At 36.9% G+C, this 25,282-nt stretch overlaps 1 protein-coding gene across 1 annotated transcript in view; it reads left to right on the forward strand.

Annotated features, from left to right (window-relative positions):
* The first annotated feature begins 217 nt into the window (after positions 1 to 217).
* The window catches only part of PALMD (palmdelphin), a 55,044-nt gene continuing 29,979 nt past the window's right edge, over positions 218 to 25,282 (forward strand). Inside the window, exons 1-3 of the mRNA XM_082614083.1 lie at positions 218 to 467; positions 989 to 1,034; positions 24,762 to 24,842. Of these exons, the coding sequence (XP_082470209.1) occupies positions 421 to 467; positions 989 to 1,034; positions 24,762 to 24,842 (174 nt within the window). The 5' untranslated portion in view covers positions 218 to 420. The remainder of the gene's footprint in view (positions 468 to 988; positions 1,035 to 24,761; positions 24,843 to 25,282) is intronic.

Genomic DNA, 25,282 nt, shown 5'->3' on the forward strand with positions numbered 1-25,282 from the left:
TCTTCTTTCTAAAGGGCCAGGAAATACTCACATGGTGTTGGACTACATGAGTTACAGAATGTCTCATCACACTTTCAAAGTCTCATTCCTTTCTCTTGCATAACTGGTGAGGTCAAGATGGGCAACTTCCTGAGTGTCATTGCTGAATAGGATCCAAGAAAGAACTGCATTCCATAGAAATCCAAGACAAGAAATAAGGGAGGGTGGTACTTGACATTTAAACCACACTGAACACAGCTGGTGGACCAAGTTCTTAACAGAGTCACGTTAATGCCTTTGATTTCTCCACGACCTAAAGATTCCAAAATTTGAAACAAACTGCTGAAGTAGGAGGGGAAGGGAAAGGCAAGGGCAGCCTGATGTAAATTTACCACTATATTAAATTCTAAAGTTACTCTAGAATTTTGTATTCTTATCTAAATGCAATTAAAGGAAGAAAGGCAAGCAAGTGACTTGACCCAGTCAAGGTAAGGCTTTGTCTTTGCAACTCTGGAGGACAGTACAGGTAAACAACTTTGTACAAATACACACAGACCCACAGATGCAGAGATTTGGTTGTGTGTGGCTAGAGCAGAGGCTGATTAAGCATTCAGTGCATGGGCTTCTAGTGCTACTCCTAGAAAAGAATGAATTGGGTAAGGAATAGTTAATAAGAAAATGTGCCTTGCTAACTGTGCACATTACAACAAAGAGCTGGCAGCTCCTGAAGGAAAAGGGCTTGTACGGCTGCCGTTCAAACTTGTCAGTCAGCCCGTGCTAGCAGCCTCAGCGTCTGCTTCCCCAGCATATCCTCATTACATGTGTCTGGCCTGATCTGTACATCTGCTCAGAGACGCTCCTGCCGAGTCGGGGATTTCTGCTTTTCTCCACCGCTGCCAAAGCGGATTTCTCCCTGCTTCTCTGTCACCTCCACTCCTCTCCCCAAGGAGGCTCCTGCTTTATGGTAGTTTTGGACTTCCCTCACTGGCTGCCTGTCCTTGACTTCTAGAATGGAAGAAGCTGAGCTGGTGAAGGAGAGACTCCAGGCCATAACAGTAAGTTTTGCATACAGTTATAACTCATGGAGAAGGTTGCTCATACAAACAACAGACGCGTTGCTATCTGCCCCGGCCGCTGAGCCCCATAAGTGGAAAAACAGAACTGTCACCTTTCATGGACGACGGGTCTCTGCCACCCTCTTAACCCTGGTGACCCTCTGTAACTCTTGGTTTTCCGAACCTGAGTACAGGGCAAATGTTCTTGATTTCCACAAAAACTGTGCCTATGTTTTAAATAGCAGTCAGAAGCTTTTAAGGCAGTTTGGTTAACCTTCTATGTACCTTAAAAAAATGCAGATTTTCCTTAAATTTATATTCGACAAACAATAGATCAAAAAACAGATCCCTAACTTGGAAACTTTTTTAAACAATTAATTCACCAAAAAGTTAAAATATTTTAAAAGGAGGAGAGAAAAAGAAATAAAACAAATGACTTGAAACTTTTTATTTGTAGTTGTGGAAGTGTGTCCAGAAAGCCTAACAAAATTAAAATGAATGTTGTCGTACTTAAGCTAAGCATTAAACAAGAGAAAAGTAGGTAAAAGCATGTATCAGATTAATTCTAAGATATCAGTTTCCAGCAGAGTCACAAACTGAATAAGATCCTGATAAAGGAATGCAATGCATGCAATGCAATGGATTTGGAAAATATTTCGTTAATACCGGGAAGGAGGATAGTGCATTTTTTATGTTTGTTCTGGGAAAGAGTCAAAGTGTGAAATGAATTACTTTCCTTAAATGATCCAGCTTTTTTTTTTTTAATTTCCCCAAATCCTCTATTTGGCAGTAACCTGAAAATCTCTGGCACAATCACTTATCATTAGCTACAATTTATAATTTTTTTAAAGAAAAAACACTTTGGAAATCAACATCCCAATTTTTCAGCATTTTCTGCCACTGAAATTAACCATCAGGAGTACTTTTTAAAAACTGATGCATAATATCACAGATGCGGATTTATTAATTTCAATGTATATTGGACATTACTATCTATAAAAATAACTCTTCATTGCCTTGTGAAAAGAAAACTGATGCAAAATCAGGGTGGGTAGAAAGATATTACTCTTTGCTCTTCAAAGTCCCACAACATAAATTATTACTATGCTAAGCCCAATTTAGAATTTTTATTAGAAGGATACAATGGTTCAGTTCCACCCAGAAAGATGCAATAACCTGAAATATTTTCTCAGCCAATGGTTAGGAACCAAAAATCCACAGATAAAATTGGCACTTTTCCATAAGACAGTGTTCTCGAAATGTCCAACTTCTAATTAGTACATTTTCCTTTCAGAAAACCTTGGTTTGGATTATTGTTTGTTTTGCTTTGTTCTTTTTTGTTGTTAAACTCAGCCACCATTTCAGCTGTCCTGCTTTAAGGGACAGGAACTGGCCCTGCTCTGTTGCTTTTGGCATGGGCCTTTTAGGTTACAGCTGTTGTCTAAAGGTTACTGTATTAGACTGTGTGAGTTGTGTGGGCACAAGCTCCACTTTTCCTGATGCTTCCATCTCCTAATTAACTAAATTAAATCATGTATCCAATGAAATCCACAAGTAGCCCCTTGTTCCACATTTTCCTTTTTGAATCACAGCCCACCCTTGCTTCCACCCTTTTTACACCCAGTGCACCTTACAACTCGTACTAAAGCAGCATGTGTTCTAAAGGTATGACTGCATACAGTTATTCAGGAAAACTAGGAATTTTCACTGAGGGCTCCAAATGCAAATAGAGCTAGAACAAAAGTCATAATGCCTTAAATGCCTTACAAGCAGACAAGAGAATAAATAGGTTCCTGAATATACTGGTGTGTGTTTTTATGATCATTTAAAAAATAAAATAAAATAACAACTACTTTTTGGAATATTTCATTAGCTTAACCATATCCCATTAGAAAGAATTAAGCAAATCTCCAAAGTAAAATCACAAAGTAATTCTATTTTGGAAGTAAGATACTTGTATAAAGATTGTAGAGAAAAAATTGAGAAGAGTTTGTGGGAGCAAATCTCCAATAGTGTATACCTCACCAGACTAAGTCCAGTCACATTGGTCACCACCTAAAAGGAAAAAATGGAGCAGTGGTGTGTCCATGGAAACAACACATCCACTCATCTCCCTCCCGGACACCCTGGGAAATGCCAGCTTTCTCCACCCTTGCCTTACGCAGGAAGCCACCTCAGCTATTGCCCTTCCCCCTGGGGAAATGAAAACACACAGTGTCCAGAGAGTTTGCAGGGATTGTTTCACTTTTGGAAGTACATAAAATCTTCAAAATCTCTGACCTAGACTAAAACTCAGAGACAATATCCTAATTTTAACTGTTTTCCTCTTATTTCCCTACACTGAAATAATTTTTATATACTTTAAGAACAAAATCATAAGACAATTGCCCAATGTAACCCAACACAGCAACTCATAGGCACTTTGTTAGAAAAAATAAAAAACTTGTGACAGTCTAAGGAAGATCTATTTGATTATTATACTAAAATTCATCCCTCCAATTCCTGGCTGTGAAATGAAATAATCTTCACTGTTATATTTATTCCACATGATTTTGAGCGTCCAAAAAGTCATTATTTCCACTGCAAGGAATTTAAAAAACAAATGTATATGCCTATAACTTGACAGAATCAAGTGCCAGTCTTATTGTTCCTCTTTTTAAAAAATCAGATTAAGCATAGTAAGTAGGTGGAATGTGACACCAGGCTCTCAAACTGAAAACTAAATTACTGTGATGGTGCCATTCATTTCTCATATCAGTAAGTTGAATTTTAGATTAGTCAGAAGTCCTTCTCAAAGACTTTAAGAGGGGGAATTCCCTGGCGGCCCAGTGGAGAGGACTCTGTGTTTTCACTGCTGAGGGGGTGGATTCGATCCCTGGTTGGGCAACTAAGATCCCGTAAGCCACAGGGAGAGGCCAAAAAAAAAAAAAAAAAAAAGACTTAAAGAGAATAAAGACAAAATTATGAAAGTACACAGAAATGATTGTTTAAAAGAAGGCACCTCATTTGGGTATACCAAATATGGGTTATATTTTGTACACTTACTCTCATGTTTCTCCTTCATTACTTTATCCATGTACAGGCATACCTTGGAGATACTGCAGGTTTGGTTCTAGGCCACTGCAATAAAGCAAATATCACAAAAAAGTGAGTCACACAAATGTTTTAGTTTCCCACTAGAGATAAAACTTATGTTTGGACTGTATAACATAATGCAATAGTATTATGTCTAAAAAATAATGTACATACCTTAATTAAAAAAGACTTTATTGCTAAAAAATGCTAACCACCATGAGTCTTCAGCGAGTTGTAATCTTTTTGCCATAGTAACATCAAAGATCACTGATCGCAGACAAAGAAATACTGTATGTTTTCACTTATATGTGAAATCTAAAAAATAAAACAAACAAACAATTATAACAAAACAGAAGCAGACTCACAGACACAGAGGAAAAACTAGTGGTTACCAGAGTAGGGGGAGGGGTGAGAGGCAAAATGGGCAAAGGGGATTAAAGGTACAAACTATTAGGTATAAAATAAATAAGTTACAAGGAGGTAATGTATGGCACAGGGAATACAGTCAGTATTTTATAATAAATTTGTATGGAGTGCAATCTATAAAAATATTGAATTGCTAGGTTGTGCACCTGAAACTAATATAATATTGTAAGTCAACTATACTTCAATTTAAAAAAAAGACTGCTCACAATGAAAAAAACCAAAAAGATCACTGATCACAGATCACCATAACAAATATAATAATAATGAAAAAGTTTGAAGCATTGCAACAATCAGCAAAATGCAAAAGTGATCAAATGTTGAAAAAATGGCACCAATAGACTTGCTCCGCGCCCGGTTGTCACAAACCTTCAAACTGTAAAAAAAAAAAAGAAAAAAGCAGTATCTATGGAACGAAATAAAAGTGAAGCACAATAAAATGTGGTACACCTGTACCAACTCTTCACTTACTAAATTAATGGTCAAAGTATATCTTAGCCAAAGAGTTTAGTTTCCAACTCTAAGTGGAAAACAGGGTACTTCAAACTAATTAAATATTACATTGATTAAAAAGTCTCTTGAGGCTTAAGTTAGTACATAGTGTTTTAACAAATAGCTGCTTTTGCTACAAAAGGAGAGCTACTGAAGTAGGGTAGCGATTTGAAACGCGCTTTGAATATCACTGGAACTGACAATACCAATGTCTCCAGTGTTCTCGGGAAGGGTGAGATGAAGGACTGAAAGAGTTATCCCTACAGAGTTCCTCTCTGGAAGCAAACATGGTCCACACCAAAGAATGATGAAAAGGCGCAGGTAAATTTCCCTCAGAAATAGCAAGATACCCTGTGACCAGTAATATCCTATACTGCTCACATCCTCCTCCAACAAGGAAGACGTTTTCTTATCTCCACTCCGATGGTGACATTAGAAAATACTGTTACTAAATAACATGGGGAGACTCAGACTGGAAAACTCTTAGATCTTAAACTGGCTAGAGACCATAGATTCACAAAAAGAGTACTGTTTGGGGTGAGGGGGGTGAGCTTAGAAGAATTCTGAGAACTAGAATCAATGTACAGAGAACAAACCAGCTGAGGAGAAAGGGGGTAAGAATAAAGCTGATATTTTTACTCTTTTCAAAGCTTAACCTTTAATGTTAGAAATGCATGTTATCCACTCATTCTCTCATTCCCTTTATTCAATTCATGGTTATTGAGCACTTACTGTGTGCCAAACCTCATGCATTCATATTAAAATAAGTGAAGAAAAGGGAATCAGGAGCATCAGGAGTGGTATGGGATGGGTTGCAATTTGCAGTAGCATGGTCAGGATGGGCCTCATGGAGAGGGTGACATTTGATCATAGATGAAGGAGGTGAGCTTGGTCAAAAGTTAGACAACAGCAATAATCACAAGGACAAGCACCTGCCTAGGACTGACTCCATTTGGTAATAAGCCACTTAAAGGCCTGATGCTGGAATCCGAGCAACAGATTTGCAGACCAAATCTGCTCATGACGCAGAATTATCAAGAGCTCTCACATTTCCCCGGATCCACTCCCTATTTTGTTCCACTCCCAAGGAATTTTTTCTAGACTTGTAAACATAGGAATGTAGGCAGTTGAAAGCTCTTTACATAAAACAGAAATCTACCCAATACAAAAGACCACTATTAAAACAATAACATAAATACACACAGGTTCTATTAATAGTTACTTCCTCAGTACATGTTTCCTCTCACTAGACACCCCACCTCATCTCGTTCTCTTTTTTTTTCAATATCTGGGATCTTCTAACAGTTAATAAAACAGTTAATGACCTCAAAGCAGGACCTGCTACATAATTTGTGAGGCCCCGTACACAATGAACACGTGGGGATCCCTGTTCAAAAAGTGTTCAGAATTTCAAGGTGGTAACAGCAGAAGTTTAAAAGCATTCAGACTAAGCACTGGGCCCTTCTGAGCATGGTGCCCTCATGTATGACTTCACAGGTCACATGTCCAAGAAGCCCAGGCTGCTGGCCAGGTACATTTTTTTCCCTGTTCATTCTTCCTGTACAAATGAGAGTGTGAAAACAAGTGCAAGCCAGCCTGGATCTTGACAGAAGTTAGACCTTAACATGTGTTTGGATCGCTGTGTTATTTAGAGCTCTAAGGACTCCTTAAAGTAATAATGACTAAAAGGAAGCATAATGAACCATTGTTCCACTGTACCTCGTGGTTAAGACAAAGTTATGGGAAGAGTTCCCAATTTGTCATGAGCATCACAAGACATTCACATAAAGATGGTATGTGGAGATACAGGAATCTCCTAAGTAAAGATGTCCTGTGCCACTATATTCAAACAATAAAGCCTCCACACAATTTTCCACAGTGCTATACTGAGATTACATGTTTCTTCCAGAGAGGGAAAGGTTTCTTCAAACAAAAGTACTATGCCACATTTCTTTGCCAAACATAATAGCCCACCCACAAAGGAGACCATGTGATGAGGTATAATAATTTTGATAGCTTATTAAGGAAACTGACTTTTGATAACCAGGGGTGGTTTTTCCAGTGTGCTGCAGAGTGATAATGCTACTTTGCAAAGCCCTCTACTGACAAGGATCCCCATGAACTTTCTCAACATTACTAGATGGTGAAAAGGAAAAGCTGTGATTAAAACAAACCAGAGAGTTAGTCTAACAAGAGTCTAAACAAGTACAGCATAGTTCAGGCTAAAACCAAAACAGAGCTTCCACTTCCTAATCTAAAGTCTCAAACTACCTAGCTTCTCTTGAAATAAAATAAGAATATTTTAATTTTTAATTTATTTAAATGGCAGTGGTGTCATTCTGGGGAGCTCAAGAAGTTTCCTCACCAGGAACCCTGTGACATGTCTATTTTCCTAAAACACCATAGGAGCAGTTTGAGTGAGATCTGAACTTACGGTTTTTATGTAAAACCCCAGTGAATGGATTCACTCTAACCATTTCAGACATAGAGCCAGGTTATTTTCTGAACCTCTGGCTTCTGTCTTAAGCATCAAGTTTTCAATGTGTAACTGCATCAATGATTGATATGGGGTGATACAACATGTTAAAAGGAGCTACAAGAGCTACTCAAAATCAATCTATGCTAACAAATATAGATATAAAGACATATCCTAAGCACAAGAATTCTGCAATTAAAAATAATAATAACACCAAACTCCCAGTCCATCCCTCCCCCATCCCCCTCTCCCTTGGTAACCACAAGTCTGTTCTCTGTCCATGAGTCTGTTTCTGTTTTGTAAATAAGTTCATTTGTGTCACATTTTAGATTCCACAAATAAGTGATATCCTATGGTATTTGTCTTTCTCTTTCTGACTTACTTTACTTAGTATGATAATATCTAGGTCCATCCATGCTGCTGCACATGGCATTATTTCATTCCTTTTTATGGCTGAGTAATACTCCAAGGTATATATGTACCACATCTTCTTTATCCTTTCATCTATTGATGGACATTTAGGCTGTTTCCATGTCTTGGCTACTGTGAATAGTGCTGCTATGAACATAGGGGTGCATTATCTCTTTGAATTATAGTTTAGGAGTTTGGGGTTAGTAGATGCAAACTATTACATATAGAATGGATAAACAACAAGATCCTACTGTATAGCACAGGGAACTATATTCAACATCCTGAGATAAACCATAATGGAAAAGAATATTAAAATGAATATATATATATATAAACTGAATCACTTTTCTGTACAGCAGAAATTAACATAACATTATAAATCAACTGTACTTCAATTTTTTTTGTACTTCAATATTTTTTAAAAAGATGGAAAAAATAATAACAGTTTGGGGTTTACATATACACATTACTATATATAAAATAGATAACCAAAAAGGACCTATTCAGTTATATATATATATATATATATATATATATATATATATATATATGAATCACTTTGCTGTACACTTGAAACGAACACATTGTAAATTATACTTCAATTTAAAAAAATAATAATAATAACCTATTCTTGCGTAGCATTTAGACTTTAAAAATAAAAACTTTCACATTCATTATCTGATTTGTCCAAACAGTCCTATGAGTATTTTCAAAAGCAGATGTTGCCACCCCCATTTTATACGTGAGAAACCTAAGACCAAGGAAAGCTAAGGGATTAGTTAAATAGTAGAAAATGGCAGAGTCTCTGCTCATAACATCACAATAAATTCTAGTAACCTCACCCTTGTTCAGAACTTCCTCTGTTGTTCACTCTTAATAAAGTTTGAAGTGAAGCAAAGAGAAGAATCTATGGAGGTTCTGCTTCACGTAGTCCCTTTTTTAACCCAAACCAGTCCTTCACACCCTGCAGTCTCCTCTCCTCTTCCCCAGGTTGATAGGAGTAGAAGTGGGAAAGGAAAGAATGTGATGCCATTGCAGAAGCATTTGTTATTGCTTTAACAGGATTGGAACAGAATCATTTTTTGGAGCATCCCATATTCTAAGCCTCGGTTACCTTCTTCCCATCCCACTTCCATTACATAGTCTCTTCCCTTCCAGCCAGGATTTCTTAAGGCAAAGACATTGTTGCATCTCTCACAGCCCCCCAACACTGAGCTCCACACTAGCTGGAGCCCAAAAAACCCATCACGAATAAGTGAATGAGTGAATACCATCAAGCTGAAAGGAGGGAGACAGCTAATGATTGTCTGCCCAGCTAACAGATTTTTTTTTTTTACTGAAGACATAGTCAAGTTTACCATCACACTTTGATTATTCAGGAGTTTGCTCTGTGTTTGTTGTTTATCCTTGTTTTGTTTTGTTTTGTCACAATTCATTAGAACAAACAGGAAAGTGTAGACAAAGGAATAAAAGAGTAGAACATAAACCAGATTCTATTTAGAGATCTGTCAGAATTTGTTGTAAAGCTGGGAAAGAAGACTAAATTTACTAAATAAAATGAGGTTTAGAAAATTTGTGCTTTTTAATTCACCCCATACGTAGTAGTGATAACTACATCCAATTCCCATGGCTAACATAAGAATTAGGGTTTTTCAAAGCTAAATTCAGAAATAATCATAGGACCAGGAGAAAAATTAGGGATTTCTTCATCCACATTCCCATCCCCATTACATCATGCTCAAGTGATGTTCACCCAGTTTCTCCTTGAGCACTTCCAATATCAGGTGGATTAATACCTCCCAAAATACCCTATTCCATTTGAGAACAACTCTCTGTGTTAAGAGTTCTGACATAATGTGCCAGAATCTAGTTTCTTTTAACTGCTTCCCAATCATGACTCTAGCCATTGAAGCTGTACAGCTTTATTTTCTTGCTTTCAATCATTCCTCATATCACAGGCTCATTCTAGACACTCTTTTAAATGTCAGTGTCACTCTTAAAATTTGGTGCTGAGAGTTGAACAGAACACTCTGACCAGTACAGAGACCTTACTGCTATAATTTCCCTTGTTTGGCTAATCGTATTTCTACAGATATATTTGGGAAGTGATAAGGAGTAGTGTAAGGAACATTATCTTTGGAATTATAGAAAATTAGGCTCAATACCAATTCCAACACTAGACCAACTTCATGACTTGGGGAAGCTGATAAACTCTCTGGTCCTCACTTCAGTGTCTCTAAAATTAATGATGAATTAACTTGAAAGCTCAGTATTCAGATACACAATGAATATATAAAAATCAATAGTTTTCTGAAAAACAATAATTAGTCAGAAATTGTAATGTGAAAACATCCCATTCCTGATAGCTACATTTTTTTAAACTGTTGAAACCTAAAAATAATCCTATTTAGAAAATGTGCAGAATTTATATGAAGAAACCTTTATGTTTTTATACCTACTAAGGAACTGTGCAGGATATATATAGTGAAACTTTACTAAGTGATATAATATATATGTCTAGAGAAGAACACCATTCCTTGAGGTAAAGTTTGAATACAAAAAAAGCTGTCATATATTTTCAAATTTATTTTAAGTTTAATGCAATTCCAATCAAAATCTCTAACAAGGCATTCTTGTTCACTTCTGATGGCACTATGAAATTGTTAAAACAGGATAATTTGGCAATTGGTAAAAGAAAACTCAAAAACTGTTTTACCCTTTGACCAAGAATTTCCTTAACAAGGAAATTTATACTAAGAGAAATAAGAGATGCATACAAGATGGATTCCTAAGATGTTCATAGCATAACAAAATCATTTTTTATAGTATATAGTACAAAAGTGGAAGCAAATTCAACGTCCAAAAATAGGGACTTAGAGAAAAACAACAAAGGAAAACTTGCCCAATAAAATGTTAAATTATCTCATTGGTGCTACATAGTACGAAAACCTATAACTAAAGACACTATACAAATAACCTAGAGCCAGGCCCTAATGTACATTTTTTTGTGTGTAAATGATAAAAGTTAGTAAATGATAAAATTAGTAAACAAAAACGTAAACCAATAGGAAAGAATTCTTTGACAAAACTTCAGATTTAGTTTAAAATTTGGGAAAAAAATATTAGACCCTCAGCATTTACCATAAATCAAAATTAAGTAGGCTGGATTTAAGAGTCTTTTTTAACTCTTTAGGAAACTGGAAGAAAATATGGGTGAATAATTACTGTATCTCAGATAGTAAAAGATATTAAAAACATAAAAGCAATAGGAAAAAACTTTCAGTACTTCTAGGAACACCATAAATAAAATTTAAAGGCAAATAGGAAAAATTATTTACAACTAGTATGGCAAACAAAAGGTTACTATTCCTAATTCAAAGAGTTCTTACAAATTGTTGATTAACTAATTAATAGGCTTTACCCAAAAATAGGTAGCCATCACAAACAGGAAATTTTTAAAAATAAATAATACAAATAGCCAAGAAAATTATGAAAAAGATTTGACCACACTAATATCAGAAATCTGATTAAGACATCAAAATAAGACACTATTTTTGCTCTACTTATATTGCTAAAGGATCTTTTACTTATAATATTCCTAATTAGAGTGAGGTAATGGACACTGTTTTGCAGAAATATAAGTTAAAATAACTTTTCATTGAAGTCCTTTTACCAATCTGCATCAAGAATTTTTAAAACATCCCTACCCCTTGATGAGCTAACTAAATTCTAGGAACCAATAGTGAGGAAATAGTCAGACAAAAGTGGTCAAAATTTTACAAATAAGGAACTTTATCATACAACTACTTATAACAGCAAAAGATTCAAAACAACCTAAAAGGCAGAAAAAGGGAGACTGATTAAGCAAATTACAATATTCTGAATAAAATTCAATATTTTTATTAATAAAATTCAATTAAATGAGAAATGCTCATGACACAATATTAAGTGCAAAAGGTGGAATGCAAAACTGTGTGTATGGGCCTCCTTGCGTGGTTTGCACATGTGTGTTTGTATAAATTTGCATATCTGTGTTTTGGGTATACTGAAAAAATATTGGAATAAAATGCACCAAAATGTACATAGTAGTTATTTCTAAAGTAGTGGGAGTATAGGAGATTTTTATATTTTTCTTTAAAGTCGTCTAGATTTTTCAACTGTTCTACAATTAACATATCCTATAAGTTTCATAGTGTACATTTATTAATAATAAAATTAATCATTAATTTGGGTCCATTTTTCCTACCAGACAAGATGTTTGAAATCTTGGCTTGGTCATCTTCTATTTCATTGGTTCCCAAACCTGGCTGTTCATTAAAGTCGCCTGGAGCAGCTTCTAGCAACAAGTCTTCCAGTGCACACCCACTTCACTCTTGAAACTCTGGTTCAGAAAATTAGCTCAGTATGTTTATATTTACTTTTTTATTGGGCTTAGTTTGTTTCTTTTTGTTGTTTTTTTTATACAGCAGATTCTTATTAGTCATCAATTTTATACACATCAGTGTATACATGTCAATCCCAATCACCCAATTCAGCACACCACCATCCCCACCCCACCGCGGTTTTCCCCCCTTGGTGACCATACGTTTGTTCTCTACATCTATGTCTCAACTTCTGCCCTGCAAACCGGTTCATCTGTACCCTTTTTCTAGGTTCCACATACAATCATTAATATACGATATTTGTTTTTCTCTTTCTGACTTACTTCACTCTGTATGACAGTCTCTAGATCCATCCACGTCTCAACAAATGACTCAATTTCATTCCTTTTTATGGCTGAGTAATATTCCATTGTATATATGTACCACAACTTCTTTATCCATTTGTCTGTCGATGAGCATTTAGGTTGCTTCCATGACCTGCCTAACGTAAAAAGTGTTCCAATGAACATTGGGATGCACGTGTCTTTTTGAATTACGATTTTCTCTGGATATATGCCCAGGAGTGGGATTACTGTATCATATGGTAATTCTATTTTTAGGTCTTTAAGGAACCTCCATACTGTTCTCCATAGTGGCTCTATCAATTTACATTCCCACCAACAGTGCAAGAGGGTTCCCTTTTCTCCACACCCTCTCCAGCATTTGTTGTTTGTAGATTTTCTGATGATGCCCATTCTAACTGGTGTGAGGTGATACCTCATTGTACTTTTGATTTGCATTTCTCTAATAATTAGTGATGTTGAGCAGCTTTTCATGTTCTTCTTGGCCATCTGTATGTCTTCTTTGGAGAAATGTCTATTTAGGTCCTCTGCCCATTTTTGGATTGGGTTGTTTGTTTCTTTAATATTGAGCTGCATGAGCTCTTTTTTTTTTTTTTTTTTTTTTTTTTTTTGCTGTACGCGGGCCTCTCACTGCTGTGGCCTCTCCCGTTGCAGAGCACAGGCTCCAGACGCGCAGGCTCAACGCCATGGTCCACGGGCCCAGCCACTCCACGGCATGTGGGATCTTCCTGGACTGGGGCATGAACCCATGTCCCCTGCATCGGCAGGCAGAGTCTCAACCACTGTGCCACCAGGGAAGCCCCTGCATGAGCTCTTCATATATCTTGGAGATTAATCCTTTGTCCATTGATTCGTTTGAAAATATTTTCTCCCATTCTGAGGGTTGTCTTTCCATCTTGTTTATGGTGTCCTTTGCTGTGCAATAGCTTTGAAGTTTCATTAGGTCTCATTTGTTTATTTTTGTTTTTACTTCCAGTACTCTAGGAGGTGGATCAAAAAAGGTCTTGCTGTGACTTATGTCAAAGAGTGTTCTTCCTATGTTTTCCTCTAAGAGTTTTATATTGTCCTGTCTCACATTTAGGTCTTTAATCCATTTTGAGTTTATTTTTGTGTATGGTGTTACAGAGTGTTCTAATTTCATTCTTTTATGTGTAGCTGTCCAGTTTTCCCAGCACCACTTATTGAAGAGACTGTCTTTTCTCCATTGTATATCTTTGCCTCCTTTGTCATAGATTAGTTGACCATAGGTGCATGGGTTTATCTCTGGGTTTTCTATCTTGTTCCATTGATCTATGTTTCTGTTTTTGTGCCAGTGCCATATTGTCTTGATGACCGTAGCTTTGTAGTATAGTCTGAAGTCAGAGAGTCTGATTCTTCCAGCTCCATTTTTTTCCCTCAAGACTGCTTTGCCTATTCGGGGTCTTTTGTGTCTCCATACACATTTTAAGATTATTTGTTCTAGTTCCATAAAACATGCCAATGGTAATTTGATAGGGATTGGGTTGAATCTGTAGATTGCTTTGAGTAGTATAGTCATTTTCACAATATTGATTCTTCCAATCCAAGAACATGGTATATCTCTCCATCTGTTGGTATCGTCTTTAATTTCTTTCATCAGTGTCTTATAGTTTTCTGCATACAGGTCTTTTGTCTCCCTAGGTAGGTTTATTCCTAGGTATTTTATTCTTTTGGTTGCAATGGTAAATGAGAGTGTTTCCTTAATTTCTCTTTTCAGATTTTTCATCATTAGTGTGCATTAATTTCGTATCATGAAAATTTACCAAATTCATTGATTAAATCTAGTAGTTTTCTGGTGGCATTTTTAGGATTCTCTATGTATAGTATCATGTCATCTGCAAAGAGTGACAGTTTTACTTCTTCTTTTCCAATTTGTATTCCTTTTATTTCTTTTACTTCTCTGATTGCCATGGCTAGAAGTTTCAAGACTATGTTGAATAAGAGTGGTGAGAGTGGACATCCTTGTCTTGTTCCTGACCTTAGAAAAAATGCTTTCAGTTTTTCACCATTGAGAATGATGTTTGCTGTGGGTTTGTCATATATGGTCTTTATTATGTGGAGGTAGGTTCCTTGTATACCCACTTTCTGGAGAGTTTTTATCATAAATGGGTGTTGAATTTTGTCAAAAGCTTTTTCTGCATCTATTGAGATGATCATATGGTTTTTATTCTTCAATTTGTTAGTATGGTGTATCACATTGATTGATTTGCATATATTGAAGTATCCTTGCATCCCTGAGATAAATCCCACTTGATCATGGTGTATGATCCTTTTAATGTGTTGTTAGATTCTGTTTACTAGTATTTTGTTGAGGATTTTTGCATGTATATTCATCAGTGATATTGGTCTGTAATCTTCTTTTTTTGGAGTAGCTTTGTCTGGTTTTGGTATCAAGGTGATGGTGGCCTCATAGAATGAGTTTGGGAGTGTTCCTTCCTCTGCAATTTTTTGGAAGAGTTTGAGAAGGATGGGTGTTAGCTCTTCTCTAAATGTTTGATAGAATTCACCTGGTCCTGGACTTTTGTTTGTTGGAAGGGTTTTAATCACAGTTTCAATTTCATTACTTGTGATTGGTCTGTTCATATTTTCTGTTTCTTCCTGGTTCAGTCTTGGAAGGTTATACCTTTCTAAGAATTTGTCCATTTCTTCCAGGTTGTCCATTTTATTGGCATAGAGTTGCTTGTAGTAGTCTCTTAGGATTCTTTGTATTTCTGTGGTGTCTGTCTTAACTTCTCCTTTTTCATTCCTAATTTTATTGATTTGAGTCCTCTCCCTCTTTTTCTTGATGAGTCTGGCTAATGGTTTATCAATTTTGTTTATCTTCTCAAAGAAACAGCTTTTAGTTTTATTAACCTTTGCTATTGTTTTCTTTCTATTTCATTTATTTCTGATCTGATCTTTATGATTTCTTTCCTTCTGCTAACTTTGGCTTTTGTTTGTTCTTCATTCTCTAGTTCCTTTAGGTGTAAGGTTAGATTTTGTATTTGAGATATTTCTTGTTTCTTGAGGTAGGCTAGTATAGCTATAAACTTCCCTCTTAAAACTGCTTTTGCTGCATCCCATAGGTTTTGGATCATCGTGTTTTCATTGTCATTTGTCTCTAGGTATTTTTTGACTTCCTCTTTGATTTCTTCAGTGATCTCTCGGTTATTTAGTAATGTACTGTTTAGCCTCCATTTGTTTGTATATTTTATGTTTTTTTCCCTGTAATTCATTTCTAATCTCACAGCATTGTAGTCAGAAAAGATGCTTGATATGATTTCAATTTTGTTAAATTTACTGATGCTTGATTTGTGACCCAAGATGTGATTTATCCTGGAGAATATTCTGTGCACACTTGAGAAGAAAGTGTAGTCTTCTGTTTTTGGATGGAATGTCCTATAAATATCAATTAAATCTATCTGGTCTATTGTGTCATTTAAAGCTTCTCTTTCCTTATTTATTTTCATTTTGGATGACCTGTCCAGTGGTGTAAGTGAGGTGTTAAAGTCCCCCACTATTATCGTGTTACTGTCGATTTCCTCTTTTATAGCTGTTAGCAGTTGCCTTATGTATTGAGGTGCTCCTATGTTGGGTACATATATATTTATAATTATTATATCTTCTTCTTGGATTGATCCCTTGATCCTTATGTAGTGTTCTTCCTTGTCTCTTGTAACATTCTTTATTTTAAAGTCTTTTTTCTGATATGAGTATTGCTACTCCAGCTTTCTTTTGATTTCCATTTGCATGGAATATGTTTTTCCATCCCCTCACTTTCAGTCTGTACATGTCCTTAGGTCTGAAGTGGGTTTCTTGTAGACAGCATATATATGGGTCTTGTTTTTGTATCCATTCAGTGAGCCTGTGTCTTTTGGTTGGAGCATTTAATCCATTTACATTTAAGGTAATTATCAATATGCATGTTCCTATTGCCATTTTCTTAATTTTTCTGGGTTTGGTTTTATAGGTCCTTTTGTTCTCTTGTGTTTCCCACTTAGAGAAGTTCCTTTAGCATTTGTTATAGAGCTGGTTTGGTGGTGCTGAATTCTCCTAGCTTTTGCTTGTCTGTAAAGCTTTTGATTTCTCCATCAAATCTGAATGAGATCCTTGCCAGGTAGAGTAATCTTGGTTGTAGGTTCTTCCCTTTCATCACTTTAAGTATATCATGCCACTCCCTCTGGCTTGTAGAGTTTCTGCTGAGAAATCAGCTGTTAACCTTATGGGAGGTCCCTTGTGTGTTATTTGTCATTTTTCCCTTGGTACTTTCAATAATTTTTCTTTGTCTTTAATTTTTACCAGTTTGATTACTATGTGTCTCAGCATGTTTCTCCTTGGGTTTATCCTGTGTGGGACTTGCTGTGCTTCCTGGACTTGGATGGCTATTTCCTTTCCCATGTTAGGGAAGTTTTCAACTATAATCTCTTCAAATATTTTCTCTGGTCCTTTCTCTCTCTCTCTTCTCCTTCTGGGACCCCTATAATGTGAATGTTGTTGCATTTAATGTTGTCCCAGAGGTCTCTTAGGCTGCCTTCATTTCTTTTCATTCTTTTGTCTTTATTCTGTTCTGTAGCAGTGAATTCCACCATTCTGTCTTCCAGGTCACTTATCCGTTCTTCTGCCTCAGTTATTCTGCTATTGATTCCTTCTAGTGTAGTTTTCTTTTCAGTTAATTGTATTGTTCATCTCTGTCTTTTTTTTTCTTTAATTCTTCTAGGTCTTTGTTAGACATTTCTTGCATCTTCTCGATCTTTTCCTTCATTCTTTTTCCGAGGTCCTGGATCATCTTCACTATCATTATTCTGAATTCTTTTTCTGGAAGGTTGTCTATCTCCACTTCATTTAGTTGTTTTTCTGGGGTTTCTGTCTTGTTCCTTCATCTGGTACATAGCCCTCTGCCCTTTCATCTTGTCTATCTTTCTGTGAATGTGGTTTTTTTTCCATAGGCTGCAGGATTGTCATTCTTCTTGCTTCTGTTGTCTGCCCTCTGGTAGGGGCTTAGTTTTATTTTTCTATCCCTTATAGGGCATTGTTTTTTTTAAAAAAAACACGTTAAGACAATCACTTTCAAATAAATATTCCTCTCTGTTCACATTTACACAAATTTCCAAGAGAAAAATAGTAAGAAATTTTGTCAAAAGTCATACTAAAACCAAGATATACTGAATTCCCATGATCTAGGATCCTGTGCTCCTCAGTTTCTTTACCTCCATAAGGGGGATAAACGTGGCCCCTACTTCCTAGAGACTTGGGGAAAATTAAATAAATTGATACATTTAAGTGCTCTAAGTAGTTCCTGACACATAAAAAGCTCTCAATAAATGTTAGCTATTGTTACAACCGTCATAATCGTCATCATCAGCAGATCTTAAAAAATTAAGCAAAAGAAATAGTCTTCAATGCTTTGTTTTTAATAACTGAATGCTATCTCTTAGACATTCTTTGTCTAAATACAAGACTATTTAATAATTCATTCTACAACTTTGCCAGGTATTAACCAATACATTCACCAGTCATTAAATATTCATAATTCACCTTTTTCTCTCTTCAAAAAACTGGGTCATTTGTCACTTTCAGCCTTCTGGTGCCTCTTCACTTCACCCAAGATTCCAAGACTACTTGATAATATTTTCCTGTCGTGTCTATAAATTTTTCTGCTCCCTGAAATGAAACCCATCGGAGTCTGAGCAGTTCTGTCTTTGGTGCTTTATATCCTCTTGGGCTTTGATTTCCCTTTAAGCATATTTGTTCTACCCTTTCCAGGATCAAGATTATTCTCCTTAATCAAAAAAAAATGGAAGTAAAATAGGAGTGAATTAGTTCTAGTTTATGTCTGACATGTTGATATTACACTCTGTATCTCAGCAGTAGTCTTTTTGCTCTCAACATAACTTAAATATTGAATATATATATATATATATATATTTACTTGTACACACATGCTTTTTGTGTCCTCAGTGTTTTTCACATGCTTCACATCTTGTCACCCTGAATTTGTACCTTATTTATATATTTGTACATATTTGTACTTATTTCAAATGGGTACCACCTGTTTATCTGTATTCTTGGTTTCATGAGCTTTGGGGAAGCTCCCAGTGATATTAAGCTATTTAGTTTGGTTTTGTTTAGTTCTCTTTTCTTTTTACTTGAGATCATTTTTTAATTATGTATCAGTATTTCCATTCGTAAACTGCCCATGCTTCATGATCTATCTTCCTTCTTAAAATGTTTGCCTCTTTTTCAAGAAATTTTTTAAATAATTTTTCAAGAATTTTTTTCAAGAATTAAAAAAATCTTTCATTGAAATGTAGTAAACCTCTAACTACACTCAGGATTCAATTCTAGGAGCACTGTGTTAGCACATCCCTTTCCTTCAAGGTTATCATTATATGCATTTCACCAGGAAGTTTTGCGTTGTTGGTAGTATTTAAATCCAAATAGTAGCCTCTATTATTGTTCTTTTGAGACCTTAAACAGTGAAAATATCAGCAAAGGTAGTCAAGAAGTTACAAGATACTTCTATCAGAATGAATCTGAAACCATTTGCCTAATTGAATTCACCAAGTTCTATTATCAGTAATGTCTAATTAATCCCAAAATAAATTTCCATATGGTTTCCTTCCTCCAATACCTCTTAAATGTAGGTGTTTCACGAAGGCTCTGTCTTTAGCTCTCCTTTACATAAATATGTCTCTTGTCATGCTCTGATGTAGTCTCCTGGCCTCAGCTATCCCTTCCAAAACTCTGGCATCTTTATCTCTAGCTCTGACTTCCCTTCCGATCTACCTCCATCCAACATTTCAACTACCTGCCAGATTACTCCACCAGGTTGTGCCAAAGACACCTCAACCTTGGTGTGAATCACCATCTTCCCTCCCAAACTCCCTTTCTTCTCCTGAATTTCCTATTTCTATTAGTGATTCTGTTCTCCTCTCAGTTTACCTGGATATAAAAGCCTTATACCCCCATTTGACCTCTTCCTCTCCTGCATCCATATGTCGTCAGTTGCCAAGTCTTGCTAATTTTAACTCCTTGGTATCTCTGACATCCACACCCTCTGTTACCTCTTGTTCAAGCTCTCTTGATCTTATGTATGAGTTGTAGCCTAACTGATTATCCCTTTCAAGTTGTCCTCCTTCAGTATCTATAAATCAGGCTATTTTAAACTTCTTAAAACATGGTTTTGGGGCTTCCCTGGTGGCACAGTGGTTGAGAGTCTGCCTGCTGATGCAGGGGACACGGGTTCGTGCCCCAGTCTGGGAAGATCCCACATGCTGTGGAGTGGCTGGGCCCGTGAGCCATGGCCTCTGAGCCTGCGCGTCCGGAGCCTGGGCTCCGCAACGGGAGAGGCCACAACAGTGAGAGGCCCACATACCGCAAAAAAAAACAGAAAAAAACAAACAAAAAAAACATGGTTTTAACTCTATTATTCCTCTCCCTCTGAAAACCTTTCATTGCTCCCTATCTCAATATGTAAATAAATTCTAAACTCCTTTCCCTGCCTTTTAGTATTCTCTATTAAGGATTTATCCTCATCTCATTTTCTTATTTCATTTCCCACTACTCTCTGTATGACAACTTGGATTCCAGACTTGCTATTCCAAATAATGTCCCAATTTTCTACAACAGGCCTTTGCTCACAATGAGCTCTAGAGGTGAATGCCCTTCCTCCCTACCCCCAGCCCTCCAGCAACTACCCAACATACTCTATTTGGATGCTACTTGAAAGCCTCTCATAACCAGATCATCTAGAAACAACCACTCCCTTTCGCCCCTCAACTCTCACAAGACCTCACTTGTGCCTTAGTAATGACATTTATCACTTTATTTCTTAGACTATAGTTCCTTGCACAAATGATTTTCCTTCTTAAAGACAATGTAACCTCCTTGGTGAAAGTATCTACTTCTGAATAATTTTCAAACATAGCACAACTCTTAACATCACCTTAGCATAGCATTTATATAGAAGTCCTTAAGTGCTGAATAAATTAAAAATTAAATAACTCAGGATCAATCCTGCCTTCTTGATAGACTCAAGCATTTTAAAATATTAGCTAATCATTAATCAATAATATCTCTAAAATACTCACACTCCTAAGTATTGTGCTTACTTTTATCAAGTATGTGATTGTAGTAATATCAGTGAATCATAGATGGTCACAATAGCTTTATAGTTGTACAAGTTTACTAAATTAATTTTCAAAACAATTAAGAGCTAGGCTTTTACAGAATTGGAATCTGTGGGTGTCAGCTGCTAAAATATTCCAAGTCAGACAGCTGAAAATCTAGGCAATTGTTCAGTGAACAAAACGTCTTTACTACTTGAACACTGAAGAAGTAAACAGGATTTCTCTGGTGGCGCAGTGGTTAAGAATCCGCCTGCTAATGCAAGGGACACAGGCTCGAACCCTGGTCGGGGAAGATCCCACATGCCGAGCAACTAAGCCCCTGCGCCACAACTACTGAGCCTATGCTCTAGAGCCCGCAAGCCACAACTACTGAAGCCTGCGCGTCTAGAGCCTATGCTCGGCAACAAGAGAAGCCACCGCAATGAGAAGCCTGTGCACCGCAACGAAGAGTAGCTCCCGCTCACCACAACTAGAGAAAGCCCGCGCATAGTGACGAAGACCCTATGCAGTCAAAAATAAATAAATTTATTTTTTTAAAAAGAAGTAAACAGAAATATATGTTATTACAAAGTGAGAGAGTGGCATGGACATATATACACTACCAAATGTAAAATCAATAGCTAGTGGGAAGCAGCCACTTAGCACTGGGAGATCAGCTCGGTGCTTTGTGCCCACATAGAGGGGTGGGATAGGGAGGGTGGGAGGGAGACGCAAGAGGGAGGAGATATGGGGATATACGTATATGTATAGCTGATTCACTCTGTTATAAAGCAGAAACTAACACACCACTGTAGAGCAATTATACTCCAATAAAGATGTTGAAAAAAAAAAATGGTTATGTTGAAACATAACCATTATGTTCTTCATAATGGTTAACATTAATAAATATCTGACGTGCTGGATTATGACAGGTGTATATAGAGATGCTCAAGCTTCTGGGGAAATTCTGGGAAGCAGATGGCATTTCACATCCATTTATTCCATGATAATTGGGAAGGAAGTAGCTGGCTATGATAACTTTCGGTATACTAGCAATAGAACTACATGTAAAACTTATAATTTATTCTGTCATAATGAAACTAAATTGTTGCCATATATTTTTCAGTAATGCTTATAGATCTTTATGAAATTTGGCAAAAGGATAATAACTTGCTGCTGATGAATATCTTATGAGGAAAAGTACTTCTATCTTAAAATAGAGTCATGCCCATAACATTATAAAATTACCTTCTTAACTACCTAGACTGATATGAGAGAGGCATCACGTTACCTCTGAGTGACAAAACATTGGTATTCCTTAGCAACCCTTCGATAAGCATCGTGCTGCCAAAACACTTAGATGCCCTGCCTCTACCCACAGCTTTCATTACCTTATTACTAACCTCAGATGAAACAAACAACCCAAACTGGTTACCGGCAGTGGTGGGGAAGCATTGCTGGGTTCAGCAGTCACGGTCACACATAAATAATGTGCTCTTTTCTATGGGCTGTCCACGGAGAGAGATGGGCGGTTGCATGCCAGCACGCAGGGAACTAAAAATGTGCTCCTTTCTAATGAGGGGCCCTCCTCCGGCGTTGGTTGTGCTGGCCTCCAGACCTCAGTACTTCCCGATAGACAGGGCAATGGGGAAGATGTGAGAAGCTGGACTAATTTCCCACTCAAGGAAATGGTATAGTGAATTGGCTAAAAGGCTGAACTCAGATTGCCTGGCTTCAAATCCTGGTTCTTCCACTTACTAGTTGTGAGGACCTGGACTGGTTAGTTAATCTCCGGAAATTTCCATTTCCTCTTCTATAAAATGAAAATACTACAATATCTCTTTGTTATCATGACTATTAAGTGTAATATTATTATATCTCTGTTATTATGACTGTTAAGTTAAATAGTGCCTGAAAAATACTTACCAAAATATTTGGCACAATAAGGTTAAAATATTACCAATATTTGCTCGGTAACAGTTTTCTGGGTTTTTTTTGTTTTTTTTTTTTTTGCGGTATGCGGGCCTCTCACTGCTGTGGCCTCTCCCGTTGTGGAGCACAGGCTCCGGACGCACAGGCTCAGCGGCCACGGCTCACGGGCCTAGCCGCTCCGCGGCATGTGGGATCTTCCCGGACCGGGACACGAACCCATGTCCCCTGCATCGGCAGGCGGACTCTCAACCACTGCACCACCAGGGAAGCCCTCGGTAACAGTTTTGAGATATAATGGAGAACTGACTCACAGAGGTCTTCATAGTTTTTATTCCTAATGACCAGATTTCAGCCAAACAAACAAGTGAATCTGAATATCAATGCTTGTTGCCTAGCTCTTTTTTTTTTTCAAAAGAGCTGTTTATGAAAGTTAAAAAACAATACAGATGAGGTCATATACACTTCTTACACACAAAGAGAAACATTACATAAATTTGGACAGCAATGTATGTTCAAATGAATGCTGTTACATTCAACAAATATACCTGAATTTATACATCAAAAAGGAGACTTAGGGCCTCCCTGGTGGCGCAGTGGTTGAGAGTCCGCCTGCCGATGCAGGGGATACGGGTTCGTGCCCCGGTCTGGGAGGATCCCATATGCCGCGGAGCGGCTGGGCCCGTGAGCCATGGCCGCTGGGCCTGCGCATCCGGAGCCTGTGCTCCGCAACGGGGGAGGCCACAACAGTGAGAGGCCCGCATACCGCAAAAAAAAAAAAAAAAAAAAAGGAGACTTACCTTCAAAGGAGTCACATCAGGAAGCCATGCACTTGTTTCAATAATGCTGCCAAATATTTTTGGAACTCTTCCTTCTAAATTACCTCCTGAGCCTGCTTCAAATTCTTTTAGATGTCTTCATTGGAAACAAATGTTTACTTTTGGGAGTTTTCAATTTTGAAAGCAGATTTAAAAACAACTCATAAATAAGATGGAGGATAATGTAACCTCTGGTCAAAAAATAAGGAAATAAGGGCCTTTTTCATGGCTTGTAAAATGTCTCAAACAACTCCAGACAGGGAATCTCTAAAACATTTCAGACCAATGGAACCATTATCAGAATTAGTGTGTTGCTTTCTGTGTGATTAACAGATTACGTGTTTACTTACTTAATTGTATTAAACAAATACTTGTAGAGCACTATGTGTCAAGCACTGTTCTAGGAGCCTTTGCATATATTAGCTAATTTAATGCTCATCTTATGAGGTAGATGCCCTTATTACTTCCATTTTACAGATGAGGTAATGAGGCACAAAGTTAAGGATTTTGTCCCAGGACACACAGCTAGTTAATGGCAGAGCCAGAAATTGAAACCAGGCTTTCTATATAGTATACAGGCTATATTTTCTAAAAAGTACAACTTCTGTGTATCGATAGTTATGCTATCTGGGATTTTAAGGTATTGCAATTTAAACTTGGTGAAAGATATTATACTTCTCCATGAATTTTTTTAACCTCTGCTAGAAGCCCTCTTAGTGTTAACATGCATTATCTGATCCCTCTTTTTTTTCTCTCTCTCTGCCCATAGCAAGGTTTACAGGAGGAAACAGTCTCACTTTCTAGTTTCCTCGTGTTCTAATGCTCTGTAGGCTATCCTGTTTTCCCACATAAGCAGATCTTTTACCCAGTAGTTTCTTCAGCCTTATGCCAGGAACAGTCTCTCTCCTCACAATGTTTCTTCATGCCTATTTCAAAACTCCCTCCTTAAAATTCACATTTTCCATTGCATCTCTAAGGAGCTCAATCTTGTTAGACTTAATGGGGAAGATAGAAAAGATGAGGGGGGAAGGAAAGACATTAAAATATTTTTAAATTCTCTTTGAAAAAGCACCTTATATCATTTTCCATCAGTAAAATGCTTTGAATGTCTCACTTTGCTCTCCTTTGCCTTGAAATAGGAGTTTCCAAAGCAGCTTCATACCAATGCCAAGAGCATACCACTGGCCAGCCATTCGATAATGACAGCTTCCCCAAGGAAACATACTTAAGCAAATTGAAAAAAAATAGATTATGCTGGAACACTTTTTATTTCAGGATAAAAGAAAAATACAGGAAGAAATCTCACGAAAGCGTTTGAAAATAGAGGAAGAAAAACTAAAGCATCAGCATTTGAAGGTAACTTATGACTTTAATTTCATTTCAATGATTTTGCATTCAAATATTCTATTTGCACTCAAATTTCAGTAGTAAAGATGCTTTAGGAAGGAAAAAAATTCCAACAGTTATACTAACACCCTAATAACCATAAGGGAAGACAATAAGCTAGTAATATTTGCATATGAGACTAATACCTCCTGGCAAACATGTGGAAAATTGAAAACATGGTTTTATTACTTTTATCCTTTATTACTGAATTTCCTCACTTTCTTGGGTAACCTTGAGAATTCAGTCTTGATAGTTTGGCCCTGAATACAGTCTTGCTTAACATCCCTTGGGAGTGGATCCAGCTGGGAAGTCCCTTTTGAAATCAATGAAAAGCCAGCCCTTACCCAGGGCCTGCAAAGCAGACAGTGTCTGGCCTGCTCAAGGATGCTCGTATTTAAAAGCTCAGTGCA

This window comes from Mesoplodon mirus, assembly GCF_964341445.2.
Source record: "Mesoplodon mirus genome assembly, chromosome: 3".
Classification (NCBI taxonomy): domain Eukaryota; kingdom Metazoa; phylum Chordata; class Mammalia; order Artiodactyla; family Ziphiidae; genus Mesoplodon; species Mesoplodon mirus.